General features: G+C 33.1%; 1 protein-coding gene across 1 annotated transcript in view; it reads left to right on the top strand.

The window, feature by feature from the left end:
* Positions 1 to 20,584, top strand: part of STAT4 (signal transducer and activator of transcription 4) — a 130,399-nt gene that overhangs the window by 74,210 nt on the left and 35,605 nt on the right. Inside the window, exons 6-13 of the mRNA XM_051985988.1 lie at positions 878 to 963; positions 6,142 to 6,293; positions 9,508 to 9,666; positions 10,405 to 10,497; positions 16,195 to 16,254; positions 16,595 to 16,612; positions 16,703 to 16,796; positions 19,660 to 19,704. Coding sequence (XP_051841948.1) covers positions 878 to 963; positions 6,142 to 6,293; positions 9,508 to 9,666; positions 10,405 to 10,497; positions 16,195 to 16,254; positions 16,595 to 16,612; positions 16,703 to 16,796; positions 19,660 to 19,704 — 707 coding nt within the window. The remainder of the gene's footprint in view (positions 1 to 877; positions 964 to 6,141; positions 6,294 to 9,507; positions 9,667 to 10,404; positions 10,498 to 16,194; positions 16,255 to 16,594; positions 16,613 to 16,702; positions 16,797 to 19,659; positions 19,705 to 20,584) is intronic.

The following is a 20,584-nucleotide window of genomic DNA, read 5'->3' on the forward strand; positions in this document are numbered from 1 at the left end:
ACCTTAGAGTAAATAGCCCTGAATTATATCAGTGTTAATGAACCAGAAGTGGGATTGCAACTAAAGAGATTGAGGCAGAACAATTAGGGAAACTGAGGCTGGACCAATTCAGGAAATTGAGGCAGGACAATTAGGGAGATTGAGTCAAAACAATTAGGGAAAATGAGGCAGGGCAATTGGGGAAACTGTGGCACAATACATTAAGATTCTAATCACTATCCAAGTTGAACAGAGCAAAAAGTCAGTTTGCATTATGTAATTTATAAGTAATTGGTTTTTAAAGCTTCAGAACATAATCAAATACACTTAGTAAAATTCAATGCAACCTGATCTTTATTTTAAATCAAGACATTTCAGGATTTTTAGCTCTCTTAGTTATGTCACATCAATAATTACTTATTAAGTAACTACTGAGTGTCCTGAACTTTGAGTGGTGATATGAAGGATACAAAGTGACTATACCATCCCTCATTGCTGGAAAAGAGTTACAAAGTGCTGGCTTGTGGAAATTTCCCTCTCTCCCTTTTTTTCCTTCTTCCTCCCTTCCTCAAACATTAAATGGACAATAAGTGAAAATGTTTCTCCTTATTTATCTCTTTTTTTATCCTCCCCATCCGGTTTCTTTCCACTTATTCTCACATTTCTAGATAAGAGAAAAAAACTATATAGACCATAAGCATAGAATAAATATAACACTGCTTCTGAATTTTTACTCTTAAACCAGAACTTTTATTAGAATCCACAAATAAGTATTGCAAATTTAGACAAACTTAACCATGCCACAGGGAAAGTTTACCATGGAAAGGATTCTGTTTTTTGTTTATTTTTTCTCTATTTCCTGTTTGGTTTTGTTTTTCTTTTTTTTTTTCTACCACAGACCAAGGTGATAAAAACAATGTTCTCGTGAAGCAGGAAGTTTTGACATTGCAAGACATGCTCAATACACTAGACTTCAAAAGAAAGGTTAGTAAAGAAGATTTTGCAGGGATTTTGGTTGTTACTTCCTAAACCTCTACTCCACTTAAAAAATGGTTTATCTAGATTCCATGTCATAGGCAAATCAGTTTACGTCTAGGTATAGTATTCACTGCTTGACATTATTTTTTGTAAGTTTAGGTTTGTTTTCAAGCTAATGCTAATGCATAGTGCTTTAAGGGTTCTACTTCGCACATGTTATTTTATGTGATCCTTGCAACATCCCTATGGGGTAGGTCCTATCATGGCTATTTTCCAGAGACAATAGGCTTGACTGAAGCTGAGAGTTTTAGTAACTTATCAAATATCACACAGTCATTAAGTGCATGATTTAAATTTGTCTTTTTAAGCTAAAATCTAGTATTCTATCTACTATGTCACACAGCTACTTTGCAATATTATTAACATCAGGCATAGAACCCAAAGAGGTCAAAGGCAGGAAGAAGCCTAGCACACTGAAATATTTATAGCAGTGCTTCTTGTGGTAGCAAAGAATTAAAAAGCAGATCCTTATTAGCTGGTAGATATCTGAACAAATTATGGTACATGAACATGGTGGAATATTTTTCTCCATAAATAAAGAGCAAATACGAAGACTTCAATGGAACAGAGAAAGAGACATAAACTGAAAGAGAGAGAAATAAGCAGAAACAGGAAAACAAATCAAGTTAACAAACATTTATTAAGTCCCTACTGTGTGCCAGGAAACTGAGAATATAAAGGAAAACAAAAACATAGTCACTGTCCTCATAGAACTGCCAAACTAAAGTGGGAAGAGAACATGCAAACAACTATGCACACATAGGATATGTAATAGGATAAATTGGAACTAGTCACAGAGAAAATGTAATAGAAGAAAATGAAAATGGTTTCTTGTAGAAGGTGGAATAAAAGCTTAAGATTTGAAGGAAACCAGGAAAGCCAGGGGGCAAAGGTGAAAGAAGAGAGCATTACTATTATACCAGTGAAAATGAATGGATTTGGGAGATGGAGAGTCTTGGAGGAGGAGGAGCAATGGTGCCAGAGTCATTAGAACATAGAGTACATGGTAGGGAGCATCCACTTATGAAGAACTGGAAGGTAGGAAAAGGCAATTATTAAAAGGTAAACAGGGTTTTATATTTGATCCTGGAGGTAATAGAGAACTACTGGAGTTTATTGAATAGGAGAGTGACATGGTCAGACTCCCTCTTTAGGAAGACCATTTTGATAGATGCATGGAGGATGGACTGATGTGAAGGAAGATTTGAAGGAAGATGGCTTTACTTCTAAAATGGATATGGGACATCCAGTATGAGATGTGTAATAGACATTTGAAAATAAAGGGTTGGAAGAAAAAAGTTAGGACTGGATAATAGATTTGACAATCAGCTGCAAAGAGATGATAATTGAATACATGGGAGCTGATAAGATCACAAAGCAAAATAGAATAGAGGTAGAAGAGGGGAGGGCTATGCACAGAACCTGGAGGTGTCTCTGGATTAAGAACCAGAAAAGGAGGCAGAAACAGAATGGTCATAAAAGTTAGAGAACAAAGAGAGATCAGTGTTACAAAAGCCTAAAAAGAATAATATATCAAAGAGTGATTAAACCTGTTAAAGAATACATAGAAGTCAAGAATGATGAAGATTGAGATAAGGCCATTAGATTTGGCAATTAAGAGATCATTGGTAACTTTGGAGATTTGTTTCAATTTAATGATGAGATCAGAAGCAAATCTTCAGAGAATTAAGAGAGTGAGAGGAAAGGGATTGGAGACATTATTATGGATGACTCTTTCAAAAGTTTAGCATTCTTTTCAGCAATGAATGATTCAGCCCAGTTCCAACGGTCTTGTGATGAGGAGAGTACACCTAGAGAGAGGACTGTGGGGACTGAGTATAGATCATAACATGGTATTTTCACTCTTTTTGTTGTTGTTTGCTTGGATTTTGTTTTCTTTCTCATTTTCCCCTTTTTGATCTGATTTTTCTTGTGAAGCATGATAATATATATACAAGAATTGTACATGTTTAAAATATATTGGATTACTTGCCAAATAGGAGAGGAAGTGAAGGGAAGAGAGGGAAAAAAATTGGAATACAAGGTTTTGCCAGAGTGAATGTTGAAAGTTATCTATGTATATGTTTTGAAAATTAAAAACTTTAACAACAACAACAAAAAAAGAATCCATAAATAAATAAATAATGGTGGGGAAGCGTTTCGCCACTCTTGGGTTAATGGGGGACAGATATGATGATACGTTGTTAAGGACCATGCCTAGGTGAAGGGGCAGGTCAATTCTCTAAGAGCCTCCATAGCTATGAATCTTAAACTTGAAGGAGTTGCAAAGCCTGTCTTCGCAGATATTCTTTGTGGATTGGGAATGAAATAAATTGGAGGCAAGAGGAGAGAGGTCAGAGAACACAATTGACTCTCAGTCTCCTTGTATCATCATCATCCTCTCACACGAAGAGATATACTCTGCAGGTCTGAGTTAGACCTCCAGCAGCCACTGGCAGGTGGCTCCCATATCACAACAATAGGTGGCAAAGACAGACAGATCACATTAGGGTTTTTTTTAAATTTAAGACCAGGACATAGACAAGAAAGAAATTAAAGATTAGTGAGTGAGGAATATATAGGTGGAGAAAATTAGATGGAATGGGATTTTTTGTGCATGTAAAAGAGTTTGTGTTGGAAAAGAGAAGGGTTACTCTTCACATGAGTGAGGGGTGAAGGAGAAAGTAGTGGCAGAATGCATCTGAATATTGTGAGATGTGGAAGATACGAGAAGAATATTTCATGAATAGTGTCAGTTGTTTCAAAGAAATATGAAATAAGATTATAAATTAAGCAGATGGGAAGTGAGACATAAGAAAACTGTGGAGGGATGAAATAATTTGAAAAAGAGTAAGAGAATTGTTTTGTAGTGAGAGTTCAGTTGAGATTGTGTAACGTAAATTTGGAGTAGACTTAGCACAGTTTCATGATATTCTCCAGCTTAATTGTTTAACATGTGAATAGGAACAAAAGCAGAGAATAGTAGGAGTAGTCCACAACTAAGGTTTGACATGTCAAGATTGGCCTTAGGAAAAGGGAGCAAGGGATTTGAGGAAAGAATAACAAGTTGAGTTAAACAGTGTTACACAGACCTAGAAAAGAACTGAGGGGGTTAAGGAATTCAAAATTATGGTGTGGACAAAGAATAAGGTTAGAGGTTGAAAGATAGAGAAGAGGATGGAATGACAACAGATCATGATCAGATAAAGGAATATCAGTATTCATGAAAATGGAAATGGAACAATTATGGGTATTGGCAAGATAGATTGGGGCACATAGGAGGAACTTAAATGTATATTGACTGATTAACTATAGTGTTGAACAAGGTGAAGTAAGTAATGGGAAATTAATAAGTTAAAGAACTAGAAGTTAGGATGTTTAAGGAATTATCAAATATATACATGTATATATACATACATATACATATTAGACAAACTCAGTATATATTGTTAAAGATGGATCACTTCTCCCCAGTGATATAAAAGTGATATAAAAAATCAAAAGATATTAATAAATCAATATTTTAAAAAATTACTAATGCCACCAAAAATTCTTTTCTTTCAAATTTTAGCAAATCTGTCTCCATTTTTTTCATGAAGGATTATGAATGAAAAATTTTAATCACAGATGATTTTATTCCCTTTAGATAGCTAATTAATTGTAAGCCTTTATACATCATGTTTATATTCCATTTTTTAAAAATGAAGACAGCCTCAAGATAAAATAGTATATTACTTTGCACCATATTTTTAAATGGAAGAAAGGTAGTTCCAGACCTATAACTTCATCTGTTTATGGAATTCCTGACTTGGAAATTCCTTTTCTCCACCGATGTAGATAGACAAAAGGTAAATGTAGATAAATAAGCTAGTTTGCAACTTAAAGTCTTGAGTATCTTGAAATCGCTTTAGTACTGAGAGGTTAATTGACTTGTTTTGTCCATGTTTGGATGTTTGGATGTGTTGAAGACAGACTTAAATCCAAGACTTTCCAACTCCAGAATTGGACATCTATCTCATTCACTTATTGGTACCATTTATTAATAATCATTCTATTATATAAATGTAAAATATGCCAGTAGGTTCAGTATATATTGACTTGCAGTACATTATTTGCACTACAAGGGCAGCTAGGTGGCACAGTAAATAGAATACTGGTCCTGAAGTCAGGACATCCTAAGTTCAAATCTGGCCTCAGATATTTAATACTTACCAGCTTTATGACCATGGGCATGTCAAGTAACCTAAATTTCTTCATACCCCAAAAAATATTCACTTGTAAAATCACAGACTTTCAAAACTGTAAAAAATTTTCAAGATCATGATTATATATAATAGCTAAGTCAATATCTTTACAGATAAGAAAGCTCAAAGAGATGGAATAAATATTTGTCCTGATGGCACAACTTTTTAGTGGAAGAAACCAGGACAGGAAACCCAGGGCCCAGATTCATGATCTGGTGTTTTTAACACTACATGACTTTAGTAAAAATATTTTGAAAAGTTAGCTTGTAATCTAATTTCAATTTATATATATATATGCATTATGTTTATATTCATTTGAAATTTATTAATTATTTTTATAATTTATCACATCTACAATTAATTTAATTTATTGCAATTGAGTGCAATTAAATATTGATACAACTAAAATAATCATAATATTCACTTTATGATTTAATGACATATTTACAAATAAATATTTTAAAATAATATTTGCTCTATTTTTAGTAGTATGTAAGAGACTATTGAAGAAATTATTTTTTGCTTTTTTTCGAATTCCCTAGTGACTTTCACATAGTAGATACTTAAATATTTGTTGGTTTGGATTGGATTATATTTATCTAGATGATTTTCTAAGATTCCAAATCATTTTTAGCAAGGAGTTGCAATATTGTTAGATAGTAAGATTATCATAATTATGCATTTTCCCCAAGGTAACATATAACTGTAAGTATAATGCAAAATTGGTAGGGAGTAGAATGTAGTATTTAATAGGAAGGAGGCTAACAGTAATCTTTTCAGACATCTAGATCTCTTGTCCAAAGTAGACTAGAAAAGTTTTCATAAATTGGATGACCAGTGAATCTGATTTCCTCTGTTAACCTATTGCTCTTCCTTTCAGGAAGTCCTCAACAAAATAACACAAATAATAAGTGAAATTGAGACCCTGATGAATACCATGCTGCTAGAAGAACTGCTTGATTGGAAGAGGCGTCAGCAAATTGCCTGTATTGGTGGTCCATTGCATAGTGGCCTTGATCAGCTTCAAAACTGGTAAACTTCTACTGCTTTTAGTTTCTAGTGAAAACCACAGGAAGTCAAAAACTTCAGAATGGCCCAGCCCATGAGAAACTTCAGACTTAGCCCAGAGCTGTGAATTCATTCAGCCTGTTGATGGTCTGTTAATAACTAAGGAGCATTATAATCAAAAACATAGAGCCAGAATGTTTCAAGTACTTTGGGTAAACTTTCAAATACTGTATAAATCTAAGCTAGTTTGCAATGATTCTTCTGCACAAATCAAAGCATCATATATTGTTGATTATATGAAAGATTAATTAAATTTGGCTCCTAAAATATCAATACTGAATGTTTCAAAATAACCTTTGAAACCAGTAAGAATCTTTTCTCTGACACATACCTTCTTCCATCAGCAAGTTCTTACACTGGGGACTTTCATGAGAAACAGATTTATTGATCTTATTTATGTGGGTACTTCCTCCAATTATTCCAAGGACAACTATCCCTACCCATGCCTTCTTGTCACATGACTTGCCCACCACCTTCACTGGTCATATATCTCTCAGACATCCATTATATAGTTTCTCTCATACAATTCTTCATTAGTAATATGGTGTCCCAAAAGTCTTAGAGCAGTTCTAGCCTTTACTTAAAGCTTACACTAAACTCTACATTAAGACAATAGGACTCTGTGTGTTGTATCATTCTCATACCCACCACGTACCCACATTTTTCCATAATTATCAAAAATTAAGGGGCATTCTTCTCCCTTAACTCCACCTACCAACTTTTCTGGCTTGCTTTTAAGTCTCCACTAAAACCTCATCTTTTACAGAAAACATTTCCCTCTGAATTCTATTCCTTCCTTTCTGTTATTTCTGTTATCTTATAAATAATTGATTATGTGTCATATCCATTATTCCTTGAGAGGCTGTCTTGTTGCTTTTTGCATCCTTAGTACTTAGCACAATGCCTGGTATGTAGCAGTTGCTTAATAAATGTTTATTGACTGAAATTTAACTCTACAGCCTTAGATAGCAGAGTTCAAAATTTTTACAAGATATTCAGTAGATGTTGCTTTTTAAAAATAATTATAACATTTTATTGACAGTACATATGCATGGATAATTTTTTACAACATTATCCCTTGCACTCATTTCTGTTCCGATTTTTCCCTTCCCTTCCTCCACCCCCTCCCCTACATGGCAAGCAGACTTATATTTATTAAATATGTTATAGTATATCCTAGATACAATAGATGTGTGCAGAACTGAACAGTTCTCTTGTTGCAAAGGAAGAATTGGATTCAGAAGGTAAAAATAACCTGGGAAGAAAAACAAAAATGCAAACAGTTTACACTCATTTCCCAGTGTTCCTTCTCTGGGTGTAGCTGCTTTTGTCCATCACTGATCAATTGGAACTGAATTAGATCTTTTCTTTTTCAAAGATATCCATTTTCTAGATGTTGTTTTTTTGCAAGTAAATAAAAAATCCCAAATCTATAATAACTGCTATCCTATATGAAAAACTATACACTTGTGTGCACAAGTACACATTGCACACATGCACATACTTTTTCTCTGCATTAGAAAGCATCAGTGAGAGAGGTTTTTTCCTAGAAGTATAAAATGTAAGTATCCAATTGAAAGAATTGTCAAAAGATGTAATAAAGAAGAAATGAAAAGCTCAGTCCAACCTCCAAATTTCTTCCTAACAGCACAATCCAATAAGATTGAAAGTATGAGTGCCAATTCAGACAGCATGCTGTTAAGAGCTCTGACCTGCTTGCCCTGCTTGACAGAAAGAAAGAATTGGGCTCATTTTAAAATGTATTGATTTTCCTTTTAGAGATTATTTTGCTTTTCTAACCTCTAGATGCTTCTTTTGATAAGAAAACAAAGTAAATATCCCCAAAAAGCAGTAGGAGACCCAAACATATGCTTGTGCTTGTCAAAAATCTATGCCCAATGCTAAGTGCATTGGACTTATGACTTCTCAGAGATCTATGGGAAGTGCAGCATTGTTTAGACAGAAAGGTCACAAGAATGAGACTTGTTTCCCAAGCTTGATAAGCCCCCTCTCCTTGGTTTTCTATATTCAAAATATTTTAGGAAGCTTCTCTGGAATAAGAGGTTACTTTGGGATATCATCTACAGTCATTTCAGTTCCTTTCTATTCTTCATGCCAACCTTTTAGCTTTGAGGTTTGGTTATTTTTTAGTCCCATCAAGATCACAATAGATAGTACTCACCACATGTTAAAAACAAATCAAATTTGAGGAGAAAATATTTCTAAATTCACCTTAATTTTCATGCATTCTAGTGAGTCATACTTAAGCCTTTTAAAATCATATTTTTCTGAAAATCAAATGCTGTTTGCTGAATATACCACAAGTGACAAAGATAAGATGGTTTTTATTATATTTTATTACTAGCAATAAATACATGCAATACATCACATAAAACTTAATACACACATTACACTCTTTGGATCATGATTTATATGGTTAAAAATAATAGAATCATTATGGATTTTACTGGTCTTAGACTGAATATTAAATCTGCCAAGTGCGTATCTGAAGGTATTTACAAGTAATTTAATTAAGAAAGAACAAAAGGGATTTGATCTATTAGAATTGGTGTCAGATACTGATGAGATTTTTTTTCCTCTTATAAAATGTAAGTCATGAAGTAGGCAACATTTGACACATAGATTCATAGATTTGTGTGTATGTATGTAGACACATATATATGTATTATATATACATAAATGTGTGTATGAATATATATCATGTATATGCATAGCCTTTATATATATATATAGCATTTATAGAGTACCTTAAAGTCTACAAAGCACTTTGTATATGTTGATTTATTTGTTCTTTACAATAATTCATTGAGGTAGGTGCTATTATGCCCACTTAACAGATGAATAAACTAAGTCAGACAGAAGTTAAGTAATTTGCCTAGTATCACATATCTACTGAGTATCTGAAGCAAAATTTGAACTCAGGTCTTCCTGACTCCAAGTTTAGCCCTTTGTCTCCTGTACCACATATCTGTGTGTTGATTAATTAAACTTATGAGTATGTTTATTTTTATATAAATTCTGTGTATGTATGCACATATATGTTATGATAAGGTAGATTTATATACGAATTAATGCAAAGTAAATATGGGGAGATGGGGCAAGTCAATTGTTAAATGGAAAAAAAAAGATATTTTTATCCTTCTTTGTTTTTCAATAGTTTTACCCTGTTGGCAGAAAGTCTTTTCCAAGTCAGAAGGCAAATGGAAAAGCTAGATGAGCAATCCACCAAAGTATCATATGAAGGTGATCCTATTCCAGTGCAAAAGTCTCATTTGCAAGAAATAATCAACTTCTTGATCTACAACCTTTTCCGAAAGTACGTAAAGTATCTTAAATGCCATTCAGCTTTCAGGTCTTATGAAATTGATAGTATGTTCTTCCTGGTTTATTGGTCATGATTTAAAGACTGGGGTTGGAAAGGTGGGGAAACAAGGGATTTGTCAAGTGGAATAACATACCAATGACTTGTAGAGGACAGTTAGGTAGACCTGCATCAGAAAAACTGTTTTCTATTCTGGAACCTCTGCTGGTGACTCATTCAGTGTGACATCAAACAAGCCAACAGATCCATCACTGGCTTGGTTTTTACCTTTGAGAAAAGGGGATTCTAATGGTTTCTTTTTGACTGAATGCCATGAAAGTAAAGAGAAAACATGTAAATGCAATGTGGTACTGTACAGGGAGTACTGGATTTGTAGTCAGATGTGAGTTTGAATCCAGACTCTGTAATTTACCACCTGGATGACCTTTAGTTCAGACACTGAACCGTCTACAAAATGAAATGGTTGTGATTGTTATAATTTTATTTTTTAAGAAAGAAAAAGTTTATTTGAATTGGAGTCAGGAATTTTCTGATACTTTTATTTTAGATTATGTACACTGTTCACATGTGGTGAGAACTACCTATAATTAGAATTGATTTAGAAGATGACAAGATTGGAACTTGACTCAGGGTATATCCTCCTTCAAAAAATTCAAACTATTCATCTATAGTTTTCAGTTTGCCTATAAACTTTGTATTTTCAAATAATGCCTGTATTTTCTTTGCTGTTAGCTCATTTGTGGTTGAACGACAACCATGCATGCCAACTCATCCCCAGAGACCACTAGTACTTAAAACCCTCATACAATTCACTGTGAAACTAAGGTAGGTTAATGTGTTATATCTCTAGAGACTGATGTATCATATGTATGTGTGCATGTTTATAGAGATAGAAAAATTTATTTGAAGGTTATCCCCCCCCAAGTTATTAACACTCTCTCCCTGTCAAATGAATTTATGTTATATTATATATAATTAATATTTACTGATTTGTGAACATGTTGTATCCTACCTCCACCCTCCAATGAAATGAAATTTTTTCTCTTTGTACTCTTACAGACTAATTAGCACAGAGTTTTTTAATATGTATATTTAATAAGTTACAAAGTCAAGTAAATGGAATTTTAAAAGACAAGGAAAATTTTTGTCTCTAAGGGAATATTTTAAATAATAGAATTAAAGAACCCAACTCTTACTATGGTTGTAAGTAGAATGTTTAGAATTGAAAAAAGAAAAATAATGTTTAATATATTTTTCTTCCTTTGAAACATTTTTCTCTGTTCAAAAATATATTCACCATTTTTACTTCCTGCTTCGTGTTTTCATACTTATTCCAGATGTTTATTAGATTTATAAGAATCTCTATTGGGATATTATCCCTACATGGAGATAGGAGGGTCTATAGTATTAAAGAAATCAAATTGATGGGAGTAGCTTATAGACTTTGATTCCATTGATGCAGAGAACTGTTGTAGAAATTCCCTCTATCAATGCAGCTAGATGGCACAGTGGATAAAGTGTTGAGCCTGAAGTCAAGAAGATCTGAGTTCAGATACGGCACACTTACTAGCTGTGTGATTCTGGGTAAGTCACTTAACCTTGTTTGCCTGAGTTTCTTCATCTGTAAAATGAGTTCGATAAGGAAATGGCAAACCATTCCAGTATCTTTACCAAGAAAACTCCAAATGCAATCACAAAGAGTCAGACATAACTGAACAACAACAACAACAACAATAACAACAACAATGAATATTGTAAATTGGCAACTATCTTTATCTTGCTCTTTAAAGAGTTGTCTGGGGACACTGGAAGGTTAATTGACTTCCCAATAGTCAGTCATACAACTAATAAGTATCAGAAATATGATTTGATCCCATTACCTCCTGAATCCAAGACCAACCCTTATCCACAATACCATGCTATTTCTCAATCAATCCTTCCCATTCTTTTGAATTTGTATTATTGTTAATATGAAGCCCTCGATTGTCCCTTGGATACTATATTGTTGAAACCAAGTTCTCACTGTGAGTCAGTATAACCCAACACTAACAAGCTCATGAGAAATCTGTGCTACCCTTACTGCTGATAGCCCTAAGAAATAACAGAAGGGGAAAAAAAAGAAATAATAGAAGAGAAAAAAAAATAATAGAAGGGGAAAAAAAGAAATAATAGAAGGCTCTACTGCTAAGAGGTTTTTTTTTTTACTAAAAATATGAAGTGTGAGGTAATAGACCAATTTCCATGAGGCGAAATTGGTCTTTATAATTGTATCTTATATGTTCTTCCCAATTTTCAGGTATTATACTTATTATAATATTTTCAGGCATTATATTATAGTTGGGCTTCAGATGATTTTCTCTACTCTGACCAGTTACTCTTAACCATATTCTCCTATCTATGAATCTACCACTTAATTATAATGATAAAGTGGATGTTTCAATAAACTTCAATAAACTTTCTATTCTCCAGGATTTTATTAGTCATAATTCTATATTGTCTCCTTATTTACAATATGATGAAATTTGACATTTATAATAGTGGCCCCAGGACACTACAAAATCTTTTGATGACTCCAAAACATTTCAAGATTTTGCATCACCCCAGAGCCTTCATAGAAAAATTCAATTATGTTTAGATTAATTTTAATTTTAAGTATATTTAAAACTAATTTTTCAAAAGTTCTTCCATTGACGTTCCCCTCTAATGCTTCATTATGGTTTGGACATTAATTCTCAAATGGAATTGTAGCAGAATTTAAACTCTTAGCAGATCCTACTAAATTGGACTGACTTTGAGTATGGATCTTAGGGTGGGCTGCATAACCAAAATTCAAACAAGGACCAATTTGGCTAGATTGAAAAGGCTTATCATCAGGTTAGCAGTAGACAATTTTTTTGGTCAAAGGGATTCTTGAAGACCACTTACTAAGTAGTGGGGTATTGCAATCTATACTAATATAATAGGTATCTATTTATATTGGTGAAATAAAAGTCAAAGAAGATGAAAATATTATTGGAAATTAGTGATAGGTGTAAGATATTTCACTATAAACATGGATGGCTAAGAGACAGTAGGTCCCTTTATTTTCTAAAATAAAATATACAATCCTCAGCCTAATATTTAAAGCCTTCTACTATATGGCTCCCATCTGTTTTTAGTCTTATTTAAATTATTCCTCTGCAGACACTTTCTATTTCAGTCAAACTAATTCATTAGTTGCTATCCTTCCATTGTCATTCCTCCACTAATTTGTAGACTCTTTGGAAACTAAATGTACAGTCCTTTTATATTTCTCACAATGCTCACTATTTAATATTTGGTCTCCAGTTCAATTCAACATTTGTAAAGTACAATGTGAAAGACACTGTGCTGAACTTTGGGGCCCCAGAGACAAAAAAAAAAAAAAAAAGGCAGAGAAGTATGGGTATCTCTTCTACATTGTGTGTGGGGGATATGGTTAAGAGTGTGTAAATTTTTTTTTTACCCTCCCTCTGTATTAGAGAAGAAGACTGATTATGGTACTAATAGATAAAATATACTAATGTTAAACAATACCACCCATGTACATTTTGGAATTTTAAAACTTTTTCTGTGTCATCTGCTGGCCTTTCTTGTCAAATATGGTTTCTGCAAAATTCCCCCAAAATTCTAATTTAATTTCTTGTGCCGACCTCTGACATATATCAAAAACCATGATGGGGAAAAATCACAATATAGAAGGGATAATCATAGGCATAAAAAAAAGCTTTGATAGCTGAAAATAACACTGAGACTTCTAGAAAACCAAACTATTTATGCAAAGTTTATACAAAGTAATTGCAACATGTAGACATACAATTGTAAAGATAAGGAATGGAAAGGTAGAGGCAGAGGCATCAGGAAATGAGAGGGTAGAACCTCATCTGTGCTTTGAAAGAAGCTAGGAATTCGAAAAGGTGTTGGGAAAGTAGATTTCAGACATGGGGGACAGCCTGGGCCAAAGTATAGAAATAGAATAATTCAGAAAGTCTCTGTGAAATAAATAGGAATTTGGGGCGAATTTTGCAGAAGTTGCAGATAACCCACAAAGAATACATAAAGGCCAGCAGATGACATAGGGTCCATGACCAAATACTTAACCTAAATTTTACAATAAGGCACTATAAACATCCCATAAAAGAAAAAGAAAAAATTCAGACTTTTCTGGTACAAAGAGAAAGCCAAAAAGTTTTAGGCAGCTTTTCTAGATTGGAGAGGCCCCTGAAATGTGGAAAAGATAACTGTTTAATTTGTGTTCAAAAAGTATATTTTGTTCCATATTCCTCTGACAGAATATAAGCCCTTAAAAGCAAGGACATTTCATTTTGGTCCATAGTACTTAGCACAGTGTTGGGACATAGTAAGCACTTAATAAATGCTCATTGATGAGTATAGTAGGCAAGGACTCTCCAGCCCTATTCCACTGACAATTCCCCTTTAGGAAATTTTAGATTATAAAAAAATACCACCTGGGATTAAATATTGTCCTAATATAAGACCTTTAATCCTAATATACGAGCACTTCTTGGTCTTCTGTTTTTATCAGGAAGTTTTGAAGTTCCTTTGCGTAACAAGCTAAATATGAGATATTTCTTGATTGACTTTTTTGGGGGGAATGATAAAACATAAATATTAACAAAATTAGTATTCTAGATCATAGCAAACTGGATAGGTCAGTCTTGGACTCAGGAAGACTTGCCTTCAAATCTTACATTTAACCTGCATCTAATTTTCTTGTATTATTGTGGCAAAATACTTAACCTCATTTACTTCAGGCAATTTCCCAAGACCATGTTACCGATAAATTGCCAGTCTGAATATCATTAAAGGAAGTTTCCACAGCAGGACTTCTCTACACTGATGAAATCATAGGTCTGGACCATCCTGTGAACTGAACCTGAAGTATTTTCAGTCTCATTTAAGAACACGATTAGCAATGCCAATGAATAGCACAATCTGCAAATGTGGAACAAGTTACAAGGACATGAAAGATATGTATAAAAACTGGGTAATAATTCTAAAAAGTCAGTAGAAAAGCATTATGGGAGGAAAGGACAATTAGACTACCTTATATTATTATTTTTATGCTGCAGTTATGAAAGGGAACTTACTTAGCTAAGAGCTTCTACCTTTTTTCTTTAAAAAAAAAAGTGGTTTTTGAATTTAACAAACACCCAATAAGGTAACATTTGCACATACAAATCAAAAGAGGAAAAGAACATTGGCCACACAGCTGCAAATATGCATCATGCTCAGTAAACTTCTCCCTCCAAGTGTATAACACACTCAATATGGAAATTTCAAAGTTGTCCCACTTGGCTGTGTTTCTCACTGACCTTCTTCTGTTCTTGTCTGCCTGTATTTTAAAATGTGTGGAACACATGCATGGTATTAGTTGCTTCATTAGTGTATGAAGTTGTGTTTTAAAAAGAATGTTTAAATTTCAGGCAACTAAAACTCATCACCAGATTCCAATCTCAGCAAGGATTTGCATATGCAAGGATTTCTGATGAAAGGATAAGGTTTTCCTTAAACAAATATTTAGTTTTGGGGGTAAGAAATGTAAACAGAAAAACAATTCATTAATTTTTTTACAATCTTCTTCCTTGTTTAAGACATTAAGTTGATTTTATCACACACATATATAGAGCATGGGAGTGAACTTGAAAGAGCAATAGGCTGAGTATGAGAGAATCTGAGTTCAAATTCCCTCTCTGTTAATTCTGTTATATAATTTAGGGAAAGTCACTTAGATTCTCTGAGCTTCAGTTGTCATCCTTTATATCAAGGCTAAAAATCAGATTTCAGGTAATATAGAATTATTTTAGCATCTTCATCATTTAGCATCATAATGATATCGCTAGGAAGGATACAGTTACTTATTTTTTTAAAGTTGGGTCTTCTAAGTTTGTTAAAGTTTTTTCTTGTTGCTAAGAAATTGCACACTCTGATCTTATAAGTACCCATTTATTGCACAATCTTATGTTGCCTACCAGAAGCCTGGGCAACATCACTGTTGTTATCAAGACATATGGATACAAGCCAACAAATGATTATTTTTCTCAGTAAAACTACAAAGACTTTATTTAATACATTTGTTAATAGTTAATTCTTCTTCAAAGATATTTCCCAAGGTCTAAAGCCAGAATAATACACATAAAATTGAATTCCCAAACTGACCAATGTTGATATTATTTTGTTCATTTTGATGAAGTTGGCTATGCTAAAACAATATTGAGAAAATATCTTTTCCAGATGTTAGCCATATAGCATTAAGACTAGCTAAATGAATGGCATTAAACTGGAAAACTAAGTGTGTAAACATTGATTTTCAAAACACTTGTTGGACACCTATGAAGGCAGGTAATTCTGACATTAATTGCATTATAACATATATATATATGTATATATATCTTTATAACCATATCTATTTTTATCTATTTTAAGGCATAAAAGGAGATTGTATAGTCTGACTTGTGGTCATTTTTTATTAATTTGTTTCAGACTTCTAATTAAATTGCCTGAACTGAACTATCAGATAAAAGTTAAAGCAACTATTGACAAGTAAGTGGATATTTAAAAAGAAGTATTAATGTTGACATGTATAAGATATAAGAATATACAAATGAATATGATTTATAGATGAACCAAGACTAATATACGCTAACAAGTGAGGAAGTTTATGATTCAGTCTTAAAAATTAAGTATTAATGAAATGAAAACATTTAACTTTTAAATATGAATATGTAGATAGGGATCTAATAAAGACTTGAAGAGTAATTTGATATAAATAATTGAAATGGCATGCTAGTTACTCTTTTTAAGTATGTCAGTATGTCATATATGTATGACAACATATAATAAACAGATGGTCTTAAAGAAGAAATCTTATTTGGTTTTGCAGGAATGTTTCAACTGTAAGGTAAGAAACCCCCAAAGACAATTTTTGTTAAATAGTTTCTGAATTGTATTATATCTGCTACCATGTAAATAGCAAAAATCTGTTTTCTAGCAACCGTAGATTCATCCTTTGTGGAACACATGTCAAAGCCATGAACATTGAAGAATCTTCGAATGGTAGTCTCTCAGTAGAATTTCGACACTTGGTAAGCTTGATAGCTAGTGTTATTTCTCTAAAGTACAATGCACAATGCTGTTCTTCATTGATCATTGAAAGAGATATAGGCTATTTATACTTTCACTAGAGAAAAATGCTTTTGCAATAGTTATCAGAACACCAGGCACTTAGTAGGTATTCAGTACCTATTATGGTGATGAGGAGGATTAGATGTTGTTGCTGATTAGATTATCAATTTTAGAAACACAGAGGTTCTCTGTCATGATTGCTAAACACAAATCCATCTGGAATAGAAGCCAGAAGGCTTCCAATTAAGTCCTCCTTTCTGTTTATACATCAAGAACTCAATTTCCTTCTCTTCCTTTAAGCTAGATTTCTTTTCCTATTATTGCCTTTTGTTCCCTTTTGTTTATTTCCTAGATCATTTTCCAAAGACTTTGCTGCTTTTCCTTAGGGGTGTATAATTCACAATTCTAATTAATGATATTCAGGATATACCTATTCCAGGTGTCCTGAGCATAATCTGATGTGGTCTCTGACTTCCAGAAGTTTCAATCCTGTAAAATCAAAGAATTCTAGAAATAGAAGGTACTCCAAGACCACCAAGTTCAATTTCTCATTTTATAGAAGAGGAAGCAAGATTCAGAAAAGATTTTAAATGCCCAAGAATACTAGATAATATATATCAAAATATGTATTTGAATTTGGGTCTTCTAATACTAGCAACAATGAATCAGCACTTTCCTTCCTTACCCCAGTACCACACTATTCTGTCGCCTTAACTGATATATATGTCTGTGTGCATATATGTGTATGTGTATATATGCAAACATATAACATATGTGTATACACATATATGTGTGTATATGTTTTAGAGGGGAGGGAAAGACAAAGAGAGAGAGATCAGTATGGCTCTTTGCCAAATCATGGCACTTTGTACAATATCAACTTTGGTTTGGAGTTTTGATAAATGGTTTGAGTTGAGTTGTTTCTATGGAAATCAAATAGCTCAGTCCACTTAGCAGAACACCCAACAAATATAGGTGCTTAAGAAATTTTTGTAATCAGCATCAAATATTTATTGAAATATATATAGATTTCATGTCACTGAAGTGTCACCCAGGATTTAACAAAGTTTCAGTTAGGTTTAAGTCTTGTTTTCAAGGAACTGACAAGAAGTTTTCATTATTTGGAAACATAAAGACAAAAAATTAGAGACAAGAACATGGCCTGGAAGGAAGGAAAGTTAAAGAAGTTATCTGGGATGGACAAAAGCTGCCTAGACACAAGAAAAGGAATAACAAAATAGATCATCAGGTTTTTATTCTTTCTAATCCATTGAACTTCATAATTAGTGAGTTACCCCGAAAAGGCTATATGACAACTTATCAGAGACATCACAAAAAGAGGGATATATGTTTCTGGTATAGGTTGGCCCCTTCCAACTCTGATATATTATTCTATTTTATTCTATCACATATAATATATAAACATGAATATATATATATACATATATATATATATTCTACATGTATACAAAGTAGCTGTCTTTCTGTCATTAAGTCATTTCCTGACAACATTTCTTCCTTTGAATCCAAAATAGATGAAAGATTTCACACCAGGGTAATAAGGAAGGGTGAACCAAGAAGGAAACAAAAGTTTATGCATGCATAGATTTTAGAGATTTCAGTTGCTTAGAAACCATCAAATCCAATAACCTAATTTTCCTGTGGCCCACAGAGGAGAAATGATTTGTCTAGCATCATATAGCTAGCTACTGTCAAAGTGGGGAACGAGAACCCAGATCTGCTAATTAGTCATCCAGGGTCCATTTCCTTTGTAAAGAAAATATTGTCTCCTTCATTCTATTGATGATTTTGCTCTATTGCTACTGTAGTCCAGCTAATCTTTCCTGCTTTGTTCTTCTGGTGATTGGTTAGGTACATTTGGGGCTACTGATTGATAACCTTTGACAAGAATGGTGATATGGGAGCTACAGCTCCTCAGTGACCAATAGAAAAGGGAAACAGTTGCTACCTGGATGCCATCTTTTACCTTGTCCTTCTGTCCCTACATATATTATCCTTGGAATTTCCTCTGATCGGCTCTTCATAGTCATAAAGCAAGAAGAAAAAAATTTTATTGATATTGAGAAATATCTATTCATGTGTACTGTTAACCCTTAAAGCAATAGAGGATTCTGGGAGACCTAGCCCTGCAAATTATCTACAATACTGATAATCAAATTCAGATAGAAATGGGGGCCACGAAACCATACATAAGGATTGTATAGGCTGCATTCTGACTTAGTTTTAAAATTAAAATTTACATTTCTTTTTGCATATTTATGTTTTTTGTTAAATAATTTTCTATCACATCTTAATCTGGTTTGAGCCATACTCAGAAGTTTTTGGGGCCATATGAGGCCCATGGATTGGATGCCTGACACCTCTGTTTTACTGTATCATCCATCTACAACAATGTGACTTTTTTTCCAGACAGGGAAAGTTTATTAGTAAAGTAGTATTTATTAGTGCCTACTATGTGCTAGGCATGTGCTACATGTGTTCTAAAAGTTTTTGTGTCCATATCTTTTCTCCAAACTTAGTTTTAGAGAATGCAATCTTAAAAATATCTTCATTTCACTCAATCATCTCAGTACAATTTTGGAAACCACAAATAAACCATTTGGTGACACAGGATATTGTACTAAGTTGTAGAATCTGGGCAGATCTCTAAGTTTATCCTGTGGTAAAAGTGCAAGATACATTTAGGTCAGTGCTTTAGTGACAAAAAAAGATTGCAAAAAAGAAAAAAAAACAGTGTAGCATGTGTCATTAGTGGGTGCTCATCTTCTTTGTCTAAATACTCACTATGTTTTCTTTTTCAAGCAACCAAAGGAAATGAAGTCCAGCGCTGGAGGCAAAGGAAATGAGGTATGTCAAGCATTGTAAGAGAGCTAATAAATAGACACTTTTGAGAGGAGTAATAGAGAAGAAGTGACCCTGTGGTAGTAATGACATTGACTAATAATGACAAAAGCTAATTTTCCTACAAAATAGAAATTGTTATAAAAATAATGAAACGAATTTCATAAACATACTTTACACCATGAGATATTAATTACTTTAAAAAAAATCAATGATTTTCAGGGAAGAATTCATCAAAGGAATAGATGATGAAGAAAAAGGAAAAGAAACTATATGTTCTAAAATGTTTATAGCAGTTCTCTTTGTGAGAGAACTGGCAAAGAACTGGAAATTGCTGGAATACCCATCAAAAGGCAAATGGTTGAACTATGTGACTGTGATGGACTACTGGTGCGATTTTAGAAATTATGATCTCAGTGATCTTAGAAAAACATGCAAAGATTTACGCAAAATAATGAAGAACAAAATGAGTAGACCCAAGAGAACATTGTATACAGTATAAGTGTTACTGTATACAGTAACAATAATAGTGTTTAAAAATGACTTCAAGTGAATAAGTTACTTATAATAAATACTCAAATTGACTATAAAGAACATGAAGAAAAACACAATTACATCCAAAGGAAGAATTGATAAATAGAAACATATACAAAATAATTTTACATATATACACTTGTATCTAAAGGTGGCAGTGTTTAGTTTGGGGGAGAGGAAAAAAAGAAATTTACATGATAACTTTATTATATAATCAAAATATATAGCAAGTTACACATAATAGATGTGCATTTCCATGTGCTATGATCTTTTTTTCTTATACTTTGTTATAAGATTGCTTGTTTTATTCCATAAAATAAAATAAGTAAAAAATGATGTATTAAAAAACATA

Source organism: Antechinus flavipes, chromosome 3 (genome assembly GCF_016432865.1).
Source record: "Antechinus flavipes isolate AdamAnt ecotype Samford, QLD, Australia chromosome 3, AdamAnt_v2, whole genome shotgun sequence".
NCBI lineage: Eukaryota > Metazoa > Chordata > Mammalia > Dasyuromorphia > Dasyuridae > Antechinus > Antechinus flavipes.